Source organism: Armigeres subalbatus, chromosome 1 (genome assembly GCF_024139115.2).
Source record: "Armigeres subalbatus isolate Guangzhou_Male chromosome 1, GZ_Asu_2, whole genome shotgun sequence".
NCBI lineage: Eukaryota > Metazoa > Arthropoda > Insecta > Diptera > Culicidae > Armigeres > Armigeres subalbatus.
The window spans coordinates 222,927,492-222,951,033 of NC_085139.1; the positions used below are offsets into that span (position 1 = coordinate 222,927,492).

Consider the following 23,542-nt stretch of genomic DNA (forward strand, 5'->3'; position numbering starts at 1 on the left):
GCCTTGAAGTTCAGAAATAATTTCTGACCAAAACAACAAAGAAATCTAGGAGCATTTCTTTGAATTCCTGAAAAACAATGAACTTCTTAGGCTGCATCTCATTTCCTGATTTGAAATCAAATTTAACTTGAAAGTAACAGTTCGAAAATTAAAAATCCCAGTCATAATCGCAGGTGCTTTCCAATTAGATTACATTATATATAAACAAAACCATTATTTCTTGAGCTTTTTTCATGTTAAATTTCTAAATACTATTGATTGTTATAAATGCATGCAATTTGAAGAAAACATGAGCTTATTTTTGTAGTTATTCATATCATGAACAACTTGTACTTCTCCTCATATCAGTGCTGTCCAATGAGCAGCTCGAAGTAGCTCGAAGTTGTTCCTGTCACGCTCATGCCCCTTTGTTCACAAAAAAGACGCGCTTTGTGTTTTTCCAAACCGCATTTCATTGTCCAGCGGTCATCGAAACGCGGTTTGCGATTTCCCAAACCAATTCATTTTTCAGCGGTCCTTCAGACACGCTGGCTGATTTTCCATACCACGATCCATTTTACAGCGGTCACCCTGAAGCTACTTCATTGGACAGCATTATCATCAACTTTCCAACTGCCAACAAATGGAAACAATTGGCTGAAATTATTTTTCAATTATTTAATGAACCATCCAATTTTCTCGTCATCACTTTGGCTACCGGTATCGTTTGACGACCGTAACCTGACGCACGTGTTGACAGTTGTTGTATTACCCCTTCCACTGCCGTGTTTTATCACAACTTCAACCTAGCCAGGAAGACCAATTATTCATAGCCACTCAAAAGCAGATAAATTTCATTCCTACCAAATTCGCCACCTTTTCCCCCATTCCGCAAAAGTCAGTGAGTCCCACGCTCTTTGTTTCCTCACCGGGGATATCGCATTCGAAACTATCCTAATCCGGGATCACAATTGCGAACACCGGGGACACAAATGAATGGGTATGAATAAATTAACACGCAACTTCCTCTTCGGTGATGATGACTGCGATCATAATAAATATAGAGCTAGGTAAATACTGGCTGTCGCTTGATGGCGATGATGATGAGGAGCACAGCAGTGGCGCTTGCTGACAGTAGAAATAGTTGTAGATGGTTTCATTATTCATCCAACTCGCTCAAAGAGCTCATCTAGCAAATTATTTTCGTCAATACATTTTCAATATTTATTGGAAACTTACACCAATGGGTTTTACGGAAATCTATCAATGGTAACAGAACTTTTCAAAATGGTTCCATTTTTTAGAAATAATGATAATTTTATTAATAAGTGAGTTTGATTTGAATCCGAAATAATATTAAGTTAATAAAAAAATAGTAAAATGATTTGATTTAAATCTGAAGTATTGATGATAACTATTTTCATGTAGGTTGACTTTACCCCGAAATGTGAAATAGGGTCTGCATACAACCGACAGAGACTTACGGACTGTAGTCAAATCAACAATTTTGGCCTAATAACTCTAGACTAGAATTCACCACCGACGCCCATCGTTGTGCAAACAAAACACGCCAGTATCCCACTAGACGAAATATTTATCTTTTACATTTACTCTACCGGGAAAAGGCATATTAGGGAAAAGGGGCTGCGGTGTGGGGTTAGTTCGGGCGCCGTAATGGCCACCCACTTCAGTTGGCCGGCCGGAAACCCAAGGACCATCAGAGCAACGGACCGTTATGACGTTGAAGCCCCGTCCGTACTTCCGCCGCCACGCTCATGAGTGGACGGCGACGGCTGCCGTAGTTTCAAAGTAGCAATTTCCATTTGTAAACAATTTACGAGATCGTTTACGCTTTTCATATTTCTCCGTTTGAATATGCGGTTAGCTTTGTTTGGCGGGAATTCCGATGTGCGTTTATGCCGGTGGATCTCTTTGTCCGACTGTGGTGGATAAATGTACTTGTTGGCAGGATGGAATGTAATACACACATGAATAGATGAAGCCTGAGAGATGAAACTAAATGTGTTGCTGCTTTTCTATTATTTCCAATGTTGCTGTTTCTGGAAATTAGAAAAGCCGCATCTCAATATCAAATAAACTGCTGGGAAAATCACACGACCGCACCGCATTGGTCGCAAATTTCCGTGCTGCATTTTTCCAATGCTTTGAAGCTCAAGTTTTAGCTGGTTTCAATCGAATGCATAGCCGTGATGTAATCGAGGATGTTTGCGATCATTCAGTAGTTTGTCAAAATGTGTTATATGGTGGACTTCTAGTGCACTTTGACTTCTACAACTTTGCATAATAGCTCGTTGTTTGCATTCCACTAATAACGGAGTTGCGCTAGTTGCAGTAACTTATACTAAAGTATAACAAAATTCCAATAATTTAGTTTAACTGCAACCAGTGCAATAACATCGTTGATAGTGGATTTCAATAAAACGATCAAATATGCAGCGTACACACCAGTCAAGCAGTTTGACGAATACTGACTCCACCCCAAAAAACGCTTCGATTGCTGCTTTGTTTGAACGTGTGTGAAGTTGTTCGAAAAACCATTTGACAGTTGGCGGCTCAGTTGGAAAAAATTAAAACGGTTTGATTATGGTTTGAGTTGTCGGGGGCGGAGTCAAGGCTCGACGAACATTTTTGAGCTTTTGTAGTGAAGTTGCACAAACGCCGATATATTTGTTGATGGTTGGCGCTTCGGTCGTTTTTGTATGATATTGTTGGTCGCATAAATTGATTGTTCGGGCCGCTGTTGTTGAACTTGATGGATGTTTGAGCAAACGAGAGGTGGAGTCAATGTTGGTCAAACTGCTTGACCGTGTGTACGTTCCATTAGACAGAGTTGTAGAAAAACTTTCGCACCAGAAGTCCACTAACACATTTTGAAATTAAGCATCTGGAATGAGTTATTGACAAACTACTAAATGATGGAAAACATCCTTAATTGCAATTACGGACTTCTGCTAGATTGAAAATTAACTTGAAAAATCACATTGAAGGCATTCAAGCCAAATGTAACAAATATATTAAGTGTCTATACAGTATGGTCCATAAAAAAATGCGAAAACATCAAAATTATAGTTACGTAGTTACATACTTGAGAGACTATGTTACATAGTAACAATTTTTTTCAATAATACATTCACTAGATACAAATGTTTTTTTCATGATACGTTTGCTTACACACATATATATGAATAGTAGAAATAACCCTTTAATGTACAAAAACATAAGTAAAAAAATATTTTCGCATTTTTTTATGGACCATACTGTATCCACTTATAAACAGAAAATAAAAATTTTGTCTTAAGGACAAGCATCATGGAATCCAAATTTAAAAATACTCGCGTTTTCAAGGGCAAACCACTCAATGCGGAAGCAACGCACAACTGTCATTTTTATTATTTTAGCTTTGCTGCGTCGCAGCATGCGTGGAATAATAAAAATGACAGTTGTGCGTTGCTCCCGTATTTAGTGATGTGCCCTAGAAAACGCAAGTACTTTCAAACTTGGATTCCGTGACGACTGTCCGAACAAATTTTTGATTTACAAATTTGTATGTTGTGCCAATATGGACTAGGCACTTCAGATGATTCAAAATAAAAATTTGGAAATGATTCTGAAGTTGCATTCGTGGTATAGTACCAATGAACTTCATAGAATTGCTAATATTGAGACATTGCAACAAATGTCCAATAAAAGTATTTCAATTTTAGACAAAATCATTGCAATCTTCTATTGCAAGGATTAGCTCATTGTAACAAATTAGGTTAAGTTTAGTTTAAGTTGAAAACATTGTAATTCCTACATGGCCATGCATGGTTCAATTCAACGCGAGGAAAAATCCTAACTTCCAGAGGCAATTGAAATGTATTATTAATAATAAAAAATGTATCATAGCAAATAAGGATGACAGTGCTAAGAGAACACGGAACATCTAGTCTAATGATGAATGCATGTATTAGATAATTAGCAAATAAAATTAGTAAAAAATCCTCGATTGCAAGCACTCGTTCAAATCACGGTTTTACAATCGATTGAAACTAAGGCTACGTTTAGACAATGCAAGTGAATTGAGCAAGTCACTTGAATCGAATGCGAATTGAACGTGTAAGCACGTTAATTCAATTCATTTGAACAAAAAGAAAGTTGAATATGTTTAACTTTTGGCAAGTCAATTTAATTCAACTGAGTTGTTCAATTCACTTGCTTGTCAAAACGTAGCATAACTAAAACATCCTCGAAAATCAACTAAAATAAGCCTTGAAAACATCCTTGTTTGCAATATTACGAGATATTGAAAGCAAATTGAAAGCATGAAGATCACCTAACCAAGGAACGGAAAACCAAATCGACTATGTGTCAATCGACGGTAAATTCTTCTCCGACATCATGACCGTCCGCTCCTACCGCAATGCGAATATTGAATCAGACCACTACCTCGTTGCAGTATACCTGCGTTCAAAACTCTTGATAGTGTACAACACGCGCCGTTATTGAACGCCGCGGCTTAACTTTAGGCGGCTGCAAGACTATGTGCAGCAGCTCCAAATGGAAGAGCAGCTAGGCGCAGCTTCTCTTGAAGGTGACTGGAAGATTTTCAATCCGCCATTGGTAGCGTTGGAACCACTGTACTAGGTACGGTGCTCCAGGATCAGGGAAACGTATGATGGCGAATTTGAGCCGATGACACGTGATACAGCCTGGCATGTGTAGGGACATATGTAAACGGGCACCTTCATATGAATGAGCGCGAATGATCCAGAGGGTGGGGCAGTATTACGAAAACGAGCCTAGGAAGTGGGAGCACGCACGCAGGATACACATTTTCCAGCTCCGGATCGCTATGAAATCCAAGAAGAGATTGGTCAGCTGATCAACAGAAAAGCCCCTGGAGTTGCTCCAAAGCTGTTTAAATACGGTGGTAAGGTACTGGATATCGATCGGGACCAGCTATGGCAGCCAAAAGTTTTTTTTTTTTTTAATCTTTATTTAGGTGTTTTTTTTAATTCTAGATTAAGTTCAACACCGAGGCAGCCAAAAGCACGAATACGGATTTCCGGCTAAACTAACACGATTGATCAAGGTGACAATGAATCGGGTGATGTGAACGTGATGGTTACGACAAGGTAACCAAGGCAAGGATGGTCTTTCATGTTGAATAGCAGCAACATAGCGTTGGAGGGAGAAATACAAAGGGCAGGGATTTACACAAGTTGTACGATTCTCACGAAGTCCGTTCAGCAGTTTGGTTCTGGCGACGACATTGATATAGGGTGTCCAAAAATTATAAGCACGATTTTGATGCGCTCCTATTTTTTTCTGATGAAGATTACTGCTGTGAATCGCATATCTGTCCCATATTTGCTGGGTCTCCTATTCATATTGGACAAATATATATGCGATTCAGAAACCTCCTTGGCCATTGTACGGTAAGACGCGGGGCTACAAAGCAAAACCATGCTGGGGGTGGCTGGGTTCGATTCCCGGTGCCGGTCTAGACAATTTTCGGATTGAAAATTGTCTCGACTTCCCTGAGCATAAAAGTATCATCGTGTTAGCCTCTCATGATATACGAATGCAAAAATGGTAACCTGGCTAAGAAACCTCGCAGTTAACAACTGTGGAAGTGCTTAATGAACACTAAGCTGCGAGGCGGCTCCGTCCCAATGTGGGGATGTAATGCCAATAAGAAGAAAAAATATGCGATTCATATGACAGGAAATTACTGAATATCATTGTTTACCTTATAATTTGTCGCTCTGTGATTCATAAGCGGTTAAGTTTTTATGGAAATGAGAAGCTTTTTTCTTGAAAAGCGCAAACAGAAATTGCACGAATGGTGCACTGTTTCCAACATTCATCAGTCAGATGGCGAAAATAGAAGATAAGAGCATCGGAGCAGTTTGCAATGCGATTCGGAAGTATGGTGGGGAATTTTCATTTCAGGAGATGAAAAAATTTGAACGTTAATCGATCTCTATGAGCTATAGGCTCGATCGGAAAATTGTTCAATCTTTTCCCTCCGGACCGAACAAGACACAAAATGAACTACGTACTTTTAGGAAGCAGAAGAAGAAAAATGAGTCAATAGCATGCCGCATATGTCAGAATACGAGATGCTCAAAGTTCTTCAGTTCAGTCCACGTTATCTATCCGATCAACCAAGGCTTTTGCAATGTTCTCATCATCGGTATATACCCAATCAAGTTCAATAAGCATATGCGCATCGTGTGAAACACATTTTCTTGAATACGAGATGTTCGAGGCACTCCAAAACATTTTCGCGCTCCGCCCACGGTATCCAACAGATCAATTAGGTTTTCCGATCAATCGGTATACTCCCAATCCAGTTCAATTAGCATATGATTCAAATTTCCTTGAACATGAGATTGGCAAGGTCTTCCAAAATGAGTTGATATCAAGGTATCTATCAGATGCACAATGTTGAAAGAGGTGTTTGTGTCGAACAATGTCCATTAGAATGTAGCCGCGGACTTTTTTTTTGTTGGGGCGCAGAAGTTTCTTGAAATTTTTTTCATTTGACATCGAATCTTAGAACATCAACTCATGGATCATCCACTGTAGTTTGTGAAAGTAAAGAGTAAAATCCTATCGGACATCAATGGACCTGCTGGAATGTTCAACGATGCACGGATACATCGTTCTTGACTTGGTTGATCAGATAGACCATATGTTCTGGTAAATAAATAAATCTGGTCATATAAAAGGTAAAAATAATCAGTGAAATTGTATCGATCAATGGACCTGCTAGGATGTTTAGCGCCGAACGGATACATCTTTCAGAACTTGAATGATCGGGTAGATCTCATGTTCTGAACTCCAAGACGTTTTGGAGAACCAAATAGGCTTGAAGAAGCTTGCAAAAAGTAAAACGTAGTGGAATTAAATGGAAAGTACTAAACTCGTCATAGACGGTTGAATACATTCCACTAATGTTACTACCAGCGACGCCCATGCGTCTGTGGCATGGACGTCCGCACGTCCCTAGCCAGCTCACCTATTTTGATCTCAGGGCCGGCACAATACCGCACTATGGAACACTTACCTCTTTCTGTAATCAATTCTCAATCTGTAAAAAAAATTGGTGCATGCAAAGAAAGTACGCAAACTCAAATCAAATTAGGATTTTTAGGATCAAATTTTATTAACAGAATTCTAGACTCACGATTTCGATGCTTGGAGGCCCGGCGCACTGCCGGGTGGACTGGTGACTTGCCACGATGCGGATTCCAGCACTAGAAGCGTATGGTGACGGACGGTTCGTTTCGGCCTTCTGGAAGGCAAGTAACGCGTTTCGAACTGTTCTTCACAACCAGATGGCTCACAAACGCGACTGAAGGATATTATAGCTTAGCGAGCAACGGCTCCTTAACGATATTAGCGACGATGGACAAGCTATGGAGTCGCCTACACTAGATGAGGTATGAAAAGCTATTAGCTCCGGCTGAACTTCTCAAACATGGCAGTAAGCAGCTTTATGAAGTTCTGTACCTTATTATGTCGAAAATATGGAAAGACGAGGAATTGCCTGCTTGATGGTTGGACGGCCTCACTTGCCCTCACTTTAAGAAAGGTCCTTCGTCGGCGAAAACCAAGCAGGTTTTCGTGAGGGCCGATCAACGACGGATCAAATGTTTACCCTGAGACAAATCCTTGATAAACTCCGGGAGTACAACTTGCAGACAAATCGTCTGTTTATTGATTTCAAGGCGGCGTACGATTCAGTGAAACGGAATGAATTATTTCAAATTATGCTTGAACATGGTTTTCCGTTTACGTTGGACGGATCGAAATCAAGTAAGGGTAAGGGTTGCGGATGAAATATCGACGTCATTTGTTACCTTAGATGGATTAAAGCAGGGTGATGCACTCTCGAATCTACTGTTCAATATTGCGCTCGAGGGAGCGATTAGGAGAGCTGGTGTGCAAAGAAGCGGTACCATTATCACAAAATCGCATATGCTCCTGTGATTTGCGGACGATATCAGACGAGGATATTAACGGATACATTCCATTCAATGTTTCTTCCGATACTGAACAATGTTCCACTGAAGCAATGTTTGCAAGTGGCCTGAGACCAATTAATATTTTTACAAATGCAAATGGCAGACTATCGGACCTTGTATTCACCAATCTCCCGGAGTATATCGATGTTGTCGCACCATCCTCTCCGCTTCTACCAATCATCATTTCCCAGTAATCTTGACTACTTGACGAATGTTCCACGCCATTCCACGCCACTAATACCTGACGATTTTGAAGATTGCATTAAATATGACTACGCAGTCGGTGACTTTGACTTGTTGGATTCTATTCTTGCGAGCATCGATTGGAATCAATTATCGTATAGCGGAACAGTGGACCTGATGTTATCAGCATTCTACGAATCACTTTTCGGAATTATCAACCAGCATGTTCCTCAGTAAAAGCAACGATCTTCGTCTGTGTTCAGCAGCCCATGGTGGACTCCTGAGCTACGTAATCTTCCTAATAATCTTCGTAAGCAGCGCAATCGTTACTATTCTATGAAAAGCGATTCCGATAGGACTAGGCTCCGCGACCTCGAAACTGAATACAAAGCAATTCTCTCCGCTACTCACGACAACCATATTCTCGAGATCCAAACATCCATAAAGCAAAAACGAAAAGCTGGTAATGGAATCCCCATCTCGGTCAGCTTCGGTGAAACTACTTCTCACTCATATAAGGAAGCTGCCGAACTATTTGCGGAATACTTTGGAAGCGTGTTTAGCAATGCATCACCTGTTGAACGAAGGAACTCATTCGAACAAATTCCTTCTTTCGACATTAGTCTACCGTGCCCACAGTTTACTCCAGACGATATTCAGGAAACACTAAAGTATCTAGATGCATCGAAAGGACCTGGAACTGAAAACCTTCCTCCTGTACTTCTTAAAAACTGTGCAGTCGCTTGCTGTTCCCATCGCTGCTATCTTCAATCGCTCGCTGCAAGAAAGTACTTTTCCTACCGCATGGAAATTGGCATCACTGACACCAATCCATAAATCCGGAAGTCGTCGTATTGTTGGTAACTATCGGGGTATATCCATTCTATGTGCCCTCAGCAAGGTATTCGAGAAGCTGATCCATACTAGGCTGTAAAGAGCTGCTGCACTGATTATTGCTGACTCTCAACATGGATTTATCAAGAATCGCTCTACGACATCCAACCTCATGTGTTATGTGGTCTAGGTGTTACATCGACTCAAAGTTAACATTTAACGACCACATAAGCATTGCGATCTCCAAAGTGTATGCTAGGTACTAGGCTTTATTAGACGACATGCGGCTGAATACTCAGATATTTATTGTCTTAAAACACTGCTTTGTGTGCTCGTACGTAGCATCTTAGCTTCCCCGGTATGGTCCCCTTTTTATGTCACGCACTCCTTAAGAATTGAACGCATTCAAAAACATTTCATTTGATTTGCCTTGCGACAATTACCATGGAATGACCCAGTAAACCTCCCAGGGTATCCTGACCGATGCAAATTGATCGATCTCGAAACCCTTTCTGCCAGGCGTACTAAACTACAAAGGCTTTTCATATTTGACCTTATCGTAGGTAATGTTGACTGTCCAGACCTTTTAAGTATAATCCCATGGAATGTTCCTCCTCGTAGATTCCGAAATTCCCCGCTTTTAGCTATCCCGTTTCATAGAACGAATTTCGGTTGCAAACATAGTTTTTACATGTGCTTGCGTTGTTTCAATGATGTTTGTGATGAATTCGATTTCTCAATGCCCAAAAAAATGTTTAGTGCGAGAATTAGTGATTAAGTTAGGAATTAAGCAGTCTGTACGACAAAGTCGAAGATGGTGAACAAATACAAATACAGATATCGATATTATCGGGATTGATCGCCGTGCCGTGGAAGAGGCTGTTTCGCCTTTTAAGAGGGAGACAGCGAGGATTGGACTCACGATCAATAGCTTGCTTGAGCTTGAGCTTGATTGACGTTGCTCAGTTGCTACTCCATTATGACCAGATCAGCTGTTCTTGCACAGGGAACCAACAGATGTTTGCTTGGGACTAGCACACATCTTCAATGTACAAGTACTGGTGATCTCATTTGTTAGGTCATACTGGCGCCTGCCACGTCAGAATGCAAGTCAATGTAGGGAAGGGGGAGGAAATGATGATGCAATCACTCGCCCACTGCAAGCCGAATATACCTCTGCACTTGCCACGAGTTCATGCGGAATTTGTTGGAATTTTTGGGTTAGGTTCCGAGAGGCAGAGGTCCGTCTTGGTTAACGAGCTGCCAATGTGATAGATAGGAGAAGGTAACTGATGGAATTTCTAATTGGATGTAGGAAACGAGCTATATAAGTTCATTTCCGATTCTAGCAGATTACTGTTAGAATACTCAAGTTGAAGGTATAGGAATAGTAATGGAAACGGTATGGAAGTCCATTTCCAGTTCTAGCGATTATTAGAACATGAGAAATAAAGAGAAAGATACAAAGTAGGAGAATGGAACGGACCTGGGATTTAACCCACGACCTCCTGCGTATGAGGCAGAAGCAGTAGCCATATGACTACCAAGCCCGCTTAGAGACAGCGAGAATTGGACTCACGATCAATACCAGCAAAACGAAGTACATGGTCGCTGGCAATCAACGTGTAATTATTAGTGGTGGTGGCGTGGTAGCAAAATGGTGCTGGATGGTGAAAAATTTGACGTGGTAGAAGAATTTGTGTATCATGGAACATTAGTGACGTGCGATAATGATGTTACCCGCGAGGTAAAAAGGCAGCTGCAAATAGTGCTTATTACGGGCTTCGTAACCAGCTTAAATCCTGTAGTCTGCAAACGAAAACAAATTTCGCGCTGTATGCTACTCTGATTCTTCCGGTGGCTTTATACGGCTATGAAACATGGACGATAAAGGGGCTGATCGGTTAACGTCAGCCGACAGGCGGTTTACGTCAGCCGACAGGCGGTTTACGTCAGCCGACAGTCTCCTGGTAGTTGTAGGAGGAACTCCCGGACGTACCCGGATAAAAGCGCAGGCGGCGGTTAGCGCCATTTACCGCTGAGCTGCCTCCATCGGTTTCGTCATGAATGCGGGTAAGTGCATCCGAGGCCACGTCTGCTGTGGCCGCCATCAACTCGGAGGTGCATCCATCAAGCTCGACAGTGATCCTATACCAAGCCAAAAAATCGCACGCGTTCTCGGAGTGGACATCGACTGGCGGCTTACCTTCCTACCACACTTTAAGGCCGTGAAGGTGGCCTGTAAGCCCCGGATCAATTTAATGAAAACATTAGCCAAAAACACCGCACGAACAACCAGCATCGAATTATGGCTGGTAAATAAATGGTATTCTCGAACTGAATCCAGACCTTCAGACCCAGACCAATGGAGAACCGTGCACCTTGGAGCCAGTAAAACAGCAGACGAAACAGCGGCGATAACTTTCAGATTAGGAATAAATAAATTCATCAATGGTTTTCAAAATGGCCCGTTCCCTACCCAGGATCCCCTCCCCACATAAAATAAGCCCATGCGGGTTATTTCAATTTTGATTTTCAGGTCAGACCTCTAGCCTTTCGAGATGTTTTTCTGTTAGGTTTTATTTCACTATTTTATGAGCTCTTTGCCGCTCTGCGTTTTTGTCGCTCCACCGGTACAAGGCAAGGTGTGGTATGACCATTGGGATACTGGAGACGGAGACGGTTGCCAATGGAATAACTTGTTGCCCAAAATCCTTTAGTACATGAGAACAGTATAAGATTGTAGAGAGACCGAATAAGCCGGATAGTATAAACATAGGGTTTGACTCTTTGATGTTTTGGAGTGGGGTTCATGCTCATTGTTGTTCGAGAAAGGCAAACATTAGGATAGGAATAAAACCTATAGATCCGAAAAGATCATACATTCATATTGCATTAATCATGAAGAAAGTTAATTGTCCTCTCGTGTTATATAGTTCCCTTGGGTACCAATTAGTTGAAAATCTCATCACACTAGAAAACAAACCCACATGTGAGCGAGCAGACAACTTTTCGAAACACACTTTCCCAAATGCCGTTCACTTCTTTCTCGAATACCGTCCACTAGCTACGTAATGCACCTGGAAGGAATGTTGGGTTGCATCAATTGAAGCTCGCTCAATGTTTTTAAAAGTCCTGATCAAGCAATCGAAGCCATGAATTGCAGATACATATTCTCAAAGTTACGTGCGTTATGGATGTTGCTTCACACTACAGCGCCATCGACTCGACGACACTAAACTGTTTGCATACACAAGCCCGCCCGAGCAGCATCCCCGGCGTCGTCTCCAGGCGGTCGGTCGGTGTGGTGTTGATTTGAGCTGTTTCGAAAATCAAATATTTAAATTGACTCACATTTCACCACTGGCACACATCGCATATGTAGGGTGTATGGATGCCAGCCTGAGTGGAGTTTCACAGTGCGCGGGCGGGAGAGTTATGTGTACGTTGTTTACTGAGACATTTAGTTCACAGGATGCTCCACTGTTGACTTTACATTCCATACCTACAGCGATAGCTACCGTACATCATGTTTCTTAAATATTAATTCCCTTAACTCAGTCTTTCGCTGTTCAGTTCTTTTTCACATTCAACCGTGATAAGCAGTGGTGCCATATTTTGATAAATTTGGGCAACTGCAACTGGACTTGAAGCTTTGGCTACTGCTGTGTTTGTTTATAAATATCAAAAAGAGACGATAACAAATGTATAATTCACACCGTAGGCATAATTCTTCACATTTGGAGTAATTTCAGCTTCGTATCTGAATGAATTATCAAACTGATGATCCGCGCAGCGATCTTGTTTCTTTTTGCTGTCGTTACACTCCCAGGTGTATTCTGAATCATAACGTCTCATTTTTATTTCAGAGTACAGTCTTTAGTTTTGAACGAACCGTGGATACGACTACGGCTTTGATTGTTGGTACAAATAAAGATTTAAATATGGTATAATAATGAAGAATTATTATTGATAGAGTTATAACAGCTGAAGAATTTTAACATAAAATTAACGAAGCTGTGGTTCACTAAAAAAAACGTCCGTAAAGCACAATTCATGTTGTTTACAATCATTATGGCAACATATTGTCAGTCTATGCGTGTGCAATATCCAACCAGATTGACTCGCTCTATTGAACATCTAAAATCAAGTTCAACATGAAAATACGGCAGCACTGCAGCGGCTGGAAAAATGCGTGAAAAGAAGAGATTTGATAGCGCATCATTCCGGTCGGCGCAGCGCAACAGATTCAGCGTTGTGGGTGCGATAAACTGCAAAGTGATATTTTTATTTGCTTGTATTTCACTCACAGATAGCCGGGAGCCGAGTTGTTACTTACTGCTACTGCTCGGTCGCTCGATCCACTGTTTCAACTGTTTCCAGCATCATACAAGCGCTCGAAACGACTGCCTGCCTGCCTGCTTGCATCGCGGCGATGGTTTACGTTTATTGGCTTTTATTTTAATTGAAAATTTTAATTGTTTTTCCCCTGTTAACGCTCACGTTGCTCGCGCGAACGAGATCATTCCCGCCCGGCTTTTCCCTCCTAGCAGAGATGGAGAAACCAGCAGTAGCAGATAAAGAAGAAAATATCATAACAAGCCAACCAACCGACCGACTGGCTATCTGTTGCATTTCCACCGAGCTGAATTTAATGCTCGAACTCCGAACGGCGATGATGCAGTTCCGCTTGGGGAAATTGTATACTGCTGGCCCTGTAGTACGGGCGAGTTGAGTTTATTTAACAGGTAATAATCATCAAGCCAGCTTATTGTGTACAAGTTTACGAGCGATTAAGCTGTCTGGAAAATTGAAAGGAACCTTAGAACACCTACTGGGTGTGTGTGGCAGAGAGCCAGTTAGCTCAAGTGGAAGAAAACGATTGTTATCCGTGGATTAAGTGTGTTGAATTGCATCCCGTGGGATTTACGACTTGTTTGGTTTCTGTAATATGATATGCCATGAATAATGTTTACGTTTAACGATATTGGCGTGATCCAAGGCAGAAGCGTTTCATTTTGATTTCATTTGATCTCTCGCCGGACGCCGGACCATAACGTCATGGAGACGCATGGTCGTTTGCTGCCTTCGCGGAAAGCGCAAAGTGTTTAGGAACGTAACTCACCTTCAGCAACCGGCACAGTTTTTTGGACACGTCGAACTGATCGCCATATTTTACTGTCATCGGATGGGCCTCCAGTCTGTAGTTGGAAAAGGCCAGTTTCTCGTTGTTGACCGCTTCGACAGCGTACTGGAAGGCAAGCATGGCATCGTCGGTGTCTCCGTCGAACAGGCCGCCTGTTGGGCAACAACATAAAAAACGGGGTTATTTACATCAGGTTGTTTTTACAGAACCATTAGAATTTTTCTTAAAAAAATAAAGGGGAGTAGTAAGAAGTGAGACATCTCACATGTGATAGGCTATTAAACAACGTGATTGACCGAGAACAACAAATATGCACAATAGCCTTCTGAGCATGAGCATGATGACCGTGCATTTCGTAGTTACTACGCCGTGATTGACCATCCAGACAATCGCAATTGCACAGGGAACCAATGGATGTAAGCATGGGATTTGCTCTTCAACCTCAATGTGCACAGTCCGAGAGTTCTAGTATTTTAAATGGACGCTGGTCATGTCCTCATGGTCTATCGGGGATACACCTCTGCACTCACCACGAGTTCATGCGGAATTTGATTGGAATCTAGGGCTAGGCTCTATGGCAGAGCTTCGTCTTGGTTAACGGGTTGCCAAAGTGATAGTAATAAAAGGGTGGTATATTCTAATTTGAAGCCGCAGGAGGTTTCCGAACCTCTTGAAAGGATACTTCCGAGCCTCTTAAAAGCTTCTGGCTTCTGAGGCTTCCAAGCCTATTGAATGGAGGCTTCCGAGCCTCTTGAAAGGATACTTCCGAGCCTCTTCAAAGGCTTATAAGGATCTTGAAAGGAGACTTCCGAGCCTCTTGAAAGGAGAATTCCGAACCTCTTATAAGGAAACTTCCGAGCTTCTTGAAAGGAGACTTCCGAGCCTGTTGAAAGGAACCTTCTGAGCCACTTGAAAGGAGGCTTCCGTACCTCTTGACAGGAGGCTTCCGAGCCTCTTGAAAGGAGGCTTCCGTGCCTCTTGAAAAGGAACTTCCGAGCCTCTTGAAAGGAGACTACCGAGCATCTTGAAAGGAGATTTCTGAGCCTCTAGAAGGGAGACTTCAGAGCCTCTTGAAAGGAGGCTTCCAGGCTTCTTGGAAGCAGACTCCCAGGTGTCTTGAAGGAGGCTTTCGAGCCTCTTAAAAGGAGACTTCAAAGCTTCTTAAAAGGAGACTTCCGAGCCTCTTAAAATGAGACTTCCGAGCCATTTGAAAGGAGGCTTCCGAGCCTCTTGAACGAAGGCTTCCGAGCCTTTTGAACGAAGGCTTCCGAGCCTCTTGAAAGGAGGCTTTAAAGTCTCTTAAAAGGAGACTTCCGAGCCTCTTGAAAGGAAACCTCCGAGCCTCTTGAAGGAGACTACCAAGCATCTTGAAAGGGGATTTCTGAGCCTCTTAGAAGGAGACTTTCGAGCCTCTTAGCAGGAGACTTTCGAGCCTCTTAAAAGGAGACTTCCGAGCCACTTGGAAAAAAGCTTCTGAGTCTCTTGAAAGGAGGCTTCCGAGCCTCTTGAAAGGAGGCCTCCAAGCCTCTTGAACGGAGGTTTCCGAGCCTCTTGAACGGAGACTTTTGAGCCTCTTGAACTGAGGCTTTCGAGCCTCTTGAAAGAAGGCTTCCGAGTCTCTTAAAAGAAGACTTCTGAGCCTCTTAAAATAAGACTTCTGAGCCTCTTAAAAAAGAACGGGGTCCGAGCCTCTTGAAAGGAGGCTTCCAAGCCTCTTAAAAGAAGACTTCCGAGCCTCTTAAAAGGAGACTTCCGAGTCTCCTGAAAGGAGACTTCTGAGCCTCTTAAAAAAGAAGGGAGGCTTCCGAGCCTCTTGAAAGGAGGCTTCCAAGCCTCTTAAAAGAAGACTTCGAGCATCTTAAAAGAAAACTTCCGAGCCTCATGAAAGGAAACTTGAAAGTCGGCTTTTAAGCCTCTTAAAGGTGATTATACAATAAAGCCAGAAATCGGCCATTTGTAAACCACGTGCTTTCCTAATATTTTTTTCAAGAGCACGAGATGAAAGAAAAATAACGCGTATGGGGCTAAAATAATGGTAGATCGTTTGCTTAGTTATGCTAAACAGTCATAATTTGAGTTTCGGCACTGTACGAAAACTATTACGCCAGATTTGGGCTTTTGGAAATGAATGTCGATCAACGTGTGGTGAATTTGAAATTCACCACGGGCTTCATTCTATAATCACCTTAAAAGGAGACTTCCGAGCCTCTTGAAAGGAGGCTTCCGAGCCTCTTGAAAGGAGGCTTCCGTGCATCTTGAAAAGGAACTTTTGAACCTCTTGAAAGGAAACCTCCGAGCCTCTTGAAAGGAGACTACCGAGCATCTTGAAAGGCGATTTTTGAGCCTCTAGAAGGGAGACTTCAGAGCCTCTTCCTTCTTGAAAGTAGACTTCCAAGTCTCTTGAAGGAGGCTTTCGAGCCTCTTAAAAGGAGACTTTCGAGCCTCTTAAAAGGAGACTTCCGAGCTTCTTAAAGAAGACCACCGAACTCTTGAAAGGAGATTTCTGAGCCTCGAGAAGGGAGACTTCAGAGTCTCTTGAAAGGAGGCTTCCGAGCTTCTTGGAAGCAGACTTCCAAGTCTCTTGAAAGGAGGCTTCCGAGCATCTTAAAAGGAGACTTGAGCTTCTTAAAATAAGATCTCTGAGCCTCTTAAAAAAAAGGGAGGCTTCGAGCCTCTTGAAAGGAGGCTTCAAGCCTCTTAAAAGAAGACTTCCGAGCATCTCAAAGAAAACTTCCGAGCCTCATGAAAGGAAACTTGAAAGTCGGCTTTTAAGCCTCTTAAAAGGAGACTTTCAGGCCTCTTAAGGAGGCTTCGAGCCTCTTGGAAGGAGGCTTCCGTGTCTCTTGAAAAGGAACTTCCGAGCCTCTTGAAAGGGAATCCTCCGAGCCTCTTGAAAGGAGACTACTGAGCATCTTGAAAGGGGATTTCTGAGGCCTCTTGAAAGGAAGCTTCCATGATTCTTAAAAGTAGACTTCAAAGTCTCTTGAAAAGGAGACTTCGAGCTTCTTAAAAAGAGAATTTCAGGCCTCTTAGAAGGAGACTTTCCAGGCCTATTATAGGGAGACTTTCAGGCCTCTTGAAAGGAGACTTTCGAGCCTCTTGAAAGGAGGCTTCGAGCCTCTTAAAAGAGACTTCCTGAGCCACTTGGAAGGAGACTTCCAGAGCCACTTGGAAAGAGGCTTCCGAGCCTCTTGAAAGGAGGCTTCAAGCCTCTTGAACGGAGACTTCAGCCTCTTGAACAGAGATTTTTAGCCTCTTGAACTGAGGCTTTCAGGCCTCTTGAAAGGAGACTTCTGAGCCTCTTAAAATAAGACTTCTGAGTCTCTTAAAAAGATTGGAGGCTTCCGTGCCTCTTAAAAGGAGGCTTCAAGCCTCTTAAAAGAAGACTTCGAGCCTCTTAAAAGGAAACTTCTGAGCCTCTTAAAAGAAAACTTCTGAGCCTCATGAAAGGAAACTTGAAAATCGGCTTTTAAGCCTTTTAAAAGGAGACTTGAGCCTCTTGAAAGGAGGCTTCCAGGCCTCTTGAAAGGAGGCTTCCAGGCCTCTTGAAAGGAGGCTTCCGTGCCTCTTGAAAAGGAACTTCCGAACCTCTTGAAAGAAACCTCCGAGCCTCTTGAAAGGAATTCTCCGAGCCTCTTGAAGGAGACTACCAGAGCATCTTGAGAAAGGGGATTTTTGAGCCTCTTGAAAGGAGGCTTCCGTGCTTCTTGAGAATAGTCTTCCAAGTCTCTTGAAAGGAGGCTTCCGAGCCTCTTAAAGAGAGAATTCCGAGCCTCTTAAATAGAGAATTTCGAGCCTCTTTGAAGGAGACTTTCGAGCCTTTTGAAAGGAGACTTTCGAGCCTCTAAAAAGGAGGCTTCCGAGCTTCTTAAAAAGAGACTTCCGAGCCACTTGGAAGGATACTTCCGAGCCACTTGGAAAGAGGCTTCTGAGCCTCTTGAAAAGAGGCTTCTGAGCCTCTTGAAAAGAGGCTTCCGAGCCTCTTGAAATGAGGCATCCAGGCATTCTTGAACGGAGGTTTCGAGGCCTCTTGAACGGAGGCTTTTGGGCCTTTGAACTGAGGCTTTCAGGCCTCTTGAAGAAGGCTTCCAGGCCTTTTAAAGGAGACTTCTGAGCCTCTTAAAAGGAGACTTCTGAGCCTCTCTAAAAAGAACGGAGGCTTCCGAGCTTCTTGAAAGGAGACTACCGAGCATCTTGAAAGGGGATTTTTGAGCCCTTTGAAAGGAGGCTTCCGTGCTTCTTGAGAGTAGACTTCCAAGTCTCTTGAAAGGAGGCTTCCGAGCCTCTTAAAGAGAGAATTTCGAGCCTCTTAGAAGGAGACTTTCGAGCCTCTTAGAAGGAGACTTTCGAGCCTCTTGAAAGGAGACTTTCGAGCCTCTAAAAAGGAGGCTTCCGAGCTTCTTAAAAAGAGACTTCCGAGCCACTTGGAAGGAAACTTCCGAGCCACTTGGAAAGAGGCTTCTGAGCCTCTTGAAAAGAGGCTTCCGAGCCTCTTGAAATGAGGCTTCCGAGCATTCTTGAACGGAGGTTTTCGAGCATTCTTGAACGGAGGTTTCCGAGCCTCTTGAACGGAGGCTTTTGAGCCTTTTGAACTGAGGCTTTCGAGCCTCTTGAAAGAAGGCTTCCGAGCCTTTTAAAAGGAGACTTCTGAGTCTCTTAAGAGGAGACTTCTGAGCCTCTTGAAAAGTACGGAGGCTTCCGAGCCTCTTGAAAGGAGACTTCCGAGCCTCTTGAAAGTGGGCGTCCGAGCCTCTTGAAGGAAGACCACCGATCCTCTTGAAAAGAGGCTTCCAAGTCTCTTGAAAAGAGGCTTTCGAGCCTCTTAGAAGGAGACCCGAGCCTTATAAAAGGAGGCTTTTCGAGCCTCTTAGAAGGAGACTACTGAGTCTCTTAAAAGGAGGCTTCCGAGCCTCTTGAACGGAGACTTCGAGCCTTTTGAATGGAGACTTCCATGCGTTTTAAAAGGAGACTTCCAAGCCTCTTAAAAGGAGGCTTCCGAACCTCTTGAAAGGAGGCTTCCAAGCGTCTTAAAAGGAGGTTTCCGAGCCTCTGAAAAGGAGGCTTCCGAGCCTTTTGAACGGAGACTTCCGAGCCTCTTAAACAGAGACATCTGAGTCGCTTGAACGTGTTACCATCAATCGTTACAAATGAACAAATATATGGGTGAGAAGAAATTTTGACTGCGATTTTCAAATGCTTGCTAACTGCCAAAGTGAAGAGGGTCGGTTCAGAACACTGTTTGCTCTGGTGGGTGCAACTTTGCGTGGTAGCAGCGTGAAGGCTTTCGTTGGTAGCTGGGATTCTAGCGCTACGACATACGGAACGAACGGGAATGTGGACGATAGCCGAAATGAGGTACCGGGAAGCGAACAATGCGGAGCGGTGCCTTCTTGGTTTTCGGCAGTCAAAGTTCGCTAGCGATTTCGACCCCTTTTGGTCATAGCTACCGAGTGCAACGGAATCCGTTATCCGGCGGCCGAACCATCGGCAATCCAGCAAGTTCCACCACCCGTCGACCCATCTTGGGCATCCGACAACAAATCGAGGACAAGGTCACCCATCCGCCACTCCGACGGCCGGACCAGCAAGCCAAGCCATGTCAGTTTTGTGACTATCGTCATCCGCCATTACGTGCTGTCCTGCCATCAGTCGACCGAACCGTCAATCCAAGCCACCCGTCGGCTAATCTATCGAGCCAAGACTCATATCGCCATCGGCGATTCGTGCACGCCGTCGAGCAGCAAGTTGGCCTTGTAGGTAGTCTGACATTGTCACCCCCATATTTACCGTAAGTAAACTGTTTGTAACCTAACCTCCAAGCATCCGATTTTTAGCAAGTGCGAAAACCTCCCCTCAATCGACCCTGGGACTCGAGGACTAAAAAAGGCCTTGCGTGCCCACCCGTTGACTACCGTTGGCTTTAGACCAGTAGTCTGGGGTTTAGGACGGTTCCTCTTCTAGGACATGTCGACGGTTCCTCGAGAGCAAGAGGCCGTACCAGAAACGGTATCAAACGGAGGCTTCATAGCCTCTTGAAAGGAGGCTTCCGAGTCTTTTAAAAGGAGACTTCCAAGCCTCCTTAAAGGAGACTTCCGAGCTTCTTGAACGGAGGCTTCTGAGCCTCTTGAACGGAGGCTTTCGAGCCTCTTGAAAGAAGGCTTCCGAGCCTCTTAAAAGAAGACTTCCAAGCCTCTTAAAAGGAGACTTCTGAGCCTCTTAAAAAAGAACGGAGGCTTCCGAGCGACTTGAAAGGAGGCTTCCAAGCCTTTTAAAAGAAAACTCCCGAGCATCTTAAAAGTAAACTTACGAAAGGAAGACTTCCGAGCCTTTTGAAAGGAGGCTTCCGAGCCTCTTGTAAGGATGCTTCCGAGCCTCTTGAACGAAGGCTTTTGAGCCTCTTGAGCTGAGGCTTTCGAGCCTCTTGAAAGAAGGCTTCCGAGCCTCTTAAAAGGAGACTTCTTAGCCTCTTAAAAGGAGACTTCTGAGCCTCTTAAAAGGAGACTTCTGAGCCTCTTAAAAGGAGGCTTCCAAGCCTCTTAAAAGAAGACTTTCGAGCATCCTAAAAGGAAACTTCCAAGCCACATGAAAGGAAACTTTCGATCCTCTTGAAAGGAGACTTTCGAGCCTCTTAAAAGGAGACTTTCGAGCTTCTTGAAAAAAGGCTTCCGAGCCTCTTGAAAGGATGCTTCCGAGCCTCTTGAAAGGAGGTTTCCGAAACTGTAGAACGGAGGTCTAATAGGAGATTTCCGAGCCTCAAAAAAGGAGACATCTGAGTCTCTTGAAGGAGGTTCCCGAGCCTCTGAAAAGGAGGCTTCCAAACCTCTTAAAAGAAGACTTTCGAGCCTCTTAAAATGAGACTTCCGAGTCACTTGAAAAGAGGCTTTCAAGCCTCTTGAAAGGAGACTTCCGAGTTTCTTAAAAGGAGACTTTCGAGCCTCTTGAATAGAGGCTTCCGAGCCTCTTGAAAGGAGGCCTCCGAGCCTCTTGAACAGAGTCTTCGTAGCCTCTTAAAGAGGGACTTCCTCTTGAATGGAAACTTCCGAGCGTTTTAAAAGGAAACACCCAAGCTCCTAAAAGGAGACTTCCGAACCTCTTGAAAGGAGACTTCCAAGCGTCTTAAAAGGAGGTTTCTGAGCCTCTTAAAAGGAGGCTTCCGAGCCTTTTAGACGGAGACTTCCGAGCCTCTTGAACAGAGACTTTCGAGCTTCTTGAACGGAGGCTTCGTAGCCTCTTGAAGGGAGACTTCCGAGTCGCTTGAACGGAGGCTTCGTAGCCTCTTGAAAGGAGGCTTCCGAGCCTTTTAAAAGGAGACTTCCAAGCCTCCTTAAAGGAGACTTCCGAGCTTCTTGAACGGAGGCGTTTGAGCCTCTTAAACGGAGGCTTTTGATCCTCTTGAAAGAAGGCTTCCGAGCCTCTTAAAAAAGAACGGAGGATTCCGAGCTACTTGAAAGGAGGCTTCCAAGCCTCTTAAAAGAAGACTTCCGAGCATCTTAAAAGGAAACTTCCGAAAGGAAGACTCCCGAGACTTTTGAAAAGAGGCTTCCGAGCCTTTTGAAAGGATGCTTCTGAGCCTTTTGAAAGGAGGTTTTCGAACCTCTAGAACAGAGGTTTCCAAGCCTCTTAAAAGAAGAATTCCGAGCCTCATAAAAGGAGACTTCGAGCCTCTTGAAAGGAGACTTCCGAGCCTCTTGAAAGGAGAATTTCGAGCCTCTTGAAAGGAGGCTTCCGAGCCTCTTGAAAGGAGGCTTCCGAGCCTCTTGAAAGAAGACTACCGAGCCTTTTAAAAAGAGGCTTCCGAGCCTCTCAAAAAGAGACTTTCTAGCCTCTTAGAAGGAGACTTCCAAGTTTCTAGGAAGGAGACTACTGAGCCTCTTAAAAGGAGGCTTTCGAGCATCTTGAACGGAAACTTCCGAGCCTCTTGAACGGAGGCTTCGTAACTTCTTGAAGGGAGACATCCTAGCCTCTTGAAAAGAGGCTTCCGAGTCTTATGAAAGAAGACTTCCGAGCGTTTTAAAAGGATACTTCCAAGACTCTTAAAAGGAGACTTCCGAGCCCCTTGAAAGGAGGCTTCCAAGCGTCTTAAAAGGAGGAATCCGAGCGTCTTAAAAGGAGGCTTCCGAGCCTTTTAAAAGGAGACTTCCAAGCCTCCTTAAAGGAGACTTCCGAGCTTCCAGAACGGAGGCTTCGTAGCCTCTTGAAGGGAGACTTCCGAGTCGCTTGAACGGAGGATTCGTAGCCTCTTGAAAGGAGGCTTCCGAGCCTCTTAAAAGAAGACTTCCGAGCCTCTTAAAAGGAGACTTCCGAGCTTCTTGGACGGAGACTTCCGAGCCTCTTGAACGGAGCCTTCCTAGCCTCTTGAAAGGAGGCTTCCGAGTCTTTTTAAAGAAGACTTCCAAGCCTATTAGAAGGAGACTTCTAAGCCTCTTGGAAGGATGTTTCCGAGCCTCTTGAACGGATACTTCCGAGCCTCTTGATCGGAGGCTTCGTAGCCTCTTGAAGTGAGACTTCCGAGCCTCTTGAACGGAGACATCCGAGCCTCTTAAAAGAAGGCTTTCGTGCCTCTTAAAAGAAGGCTTCCGAGCTTTTTGAAAGGAGCGCTACGAGCTACTTGGAAAGAGGCTTCCGAGACACTTAGCAGGAAGCTTTCGAGCCTCTTGCAACAGGGAAGGGGGGTTTGCTCCTCTCCGGAGGTGCAAATCTTATTGAGCGTCTGTTCTCCATGTCAGGATCGGCTCACAACAGCGTCTGTTCTCCATGTTAGGGGCGGCTGATCATCGTCCGAGTGCCAGCGAGGGACTCTAAGTGAAACTGTGCACCATGGTCCTCCGGAAATTTAGGGGGTTTGGTGTCAGGCCCTGCAAGCCAGCCAAAAAAAAAACTCACGCAACGAACAATCAACAAGAGAGTACGGACCGGAACCATCGGCGAAGACCACTGCGACGAAAAGGGACTAGCGATTGGAAACTCGGTTCGTGGAACTGCAAATCTCTCAACTTCATCAGGGAGTACACGCATACTCGCCGATGTGCTCAAGAACCATGGATTCGGCATCGTAGCGCTGCAGGAGGTTTGTTGGAAGGGATCAATGGTGCGAACGTTTAGAGGTAATCATACCATCTACCAGAGCTGCGGCAACACACATGAGCTGGGAACAGCTTTCATAGTGATGGGCGATATGCAAAGGCGCGTGATCGGGTGGTGGCCGAACACAGCCTTCCGTATCGGTACACCTGGAGATTTCGGGCGAACACTCCAATTCATTTGAATCGCGCCGGGGACTAAAACAAGGTGATGGACTTTCGTGCATGTTGTTCAACATTGAGCTAGAAGGTGTCATGCGGAGAGCCGGGTGTAAAAGTCG

General features: G+C 44.0%; 1 protein-coding gene across 5 annotated transcripts in view; it reads right to left on the reverse strand.

Moving 5' to 3' along the window:
* LOC134205819 (glutamate receptor ionotropic, kainate 2) overlaps positions 1-23,542 on the reverse strand; it is an 86,477-nt gene that overhangs the window by 22,417 nt on the left and 40,518 nt on the right. For all 5 annotated transcript variants that reach the window (XM_062681432.1, XM_062681431.1, XM_062681430.1 and 2 more), the window contains one exon: positions 14,161-14,333. In XM_062681432.1, coding sequence (XP_062537416.1) covers positions 14,161-14,333 — 173 coding nt within the window. The remainder of the gene's footprint in view (positions 1-14,160; positions 14,334-23,542) is intronic.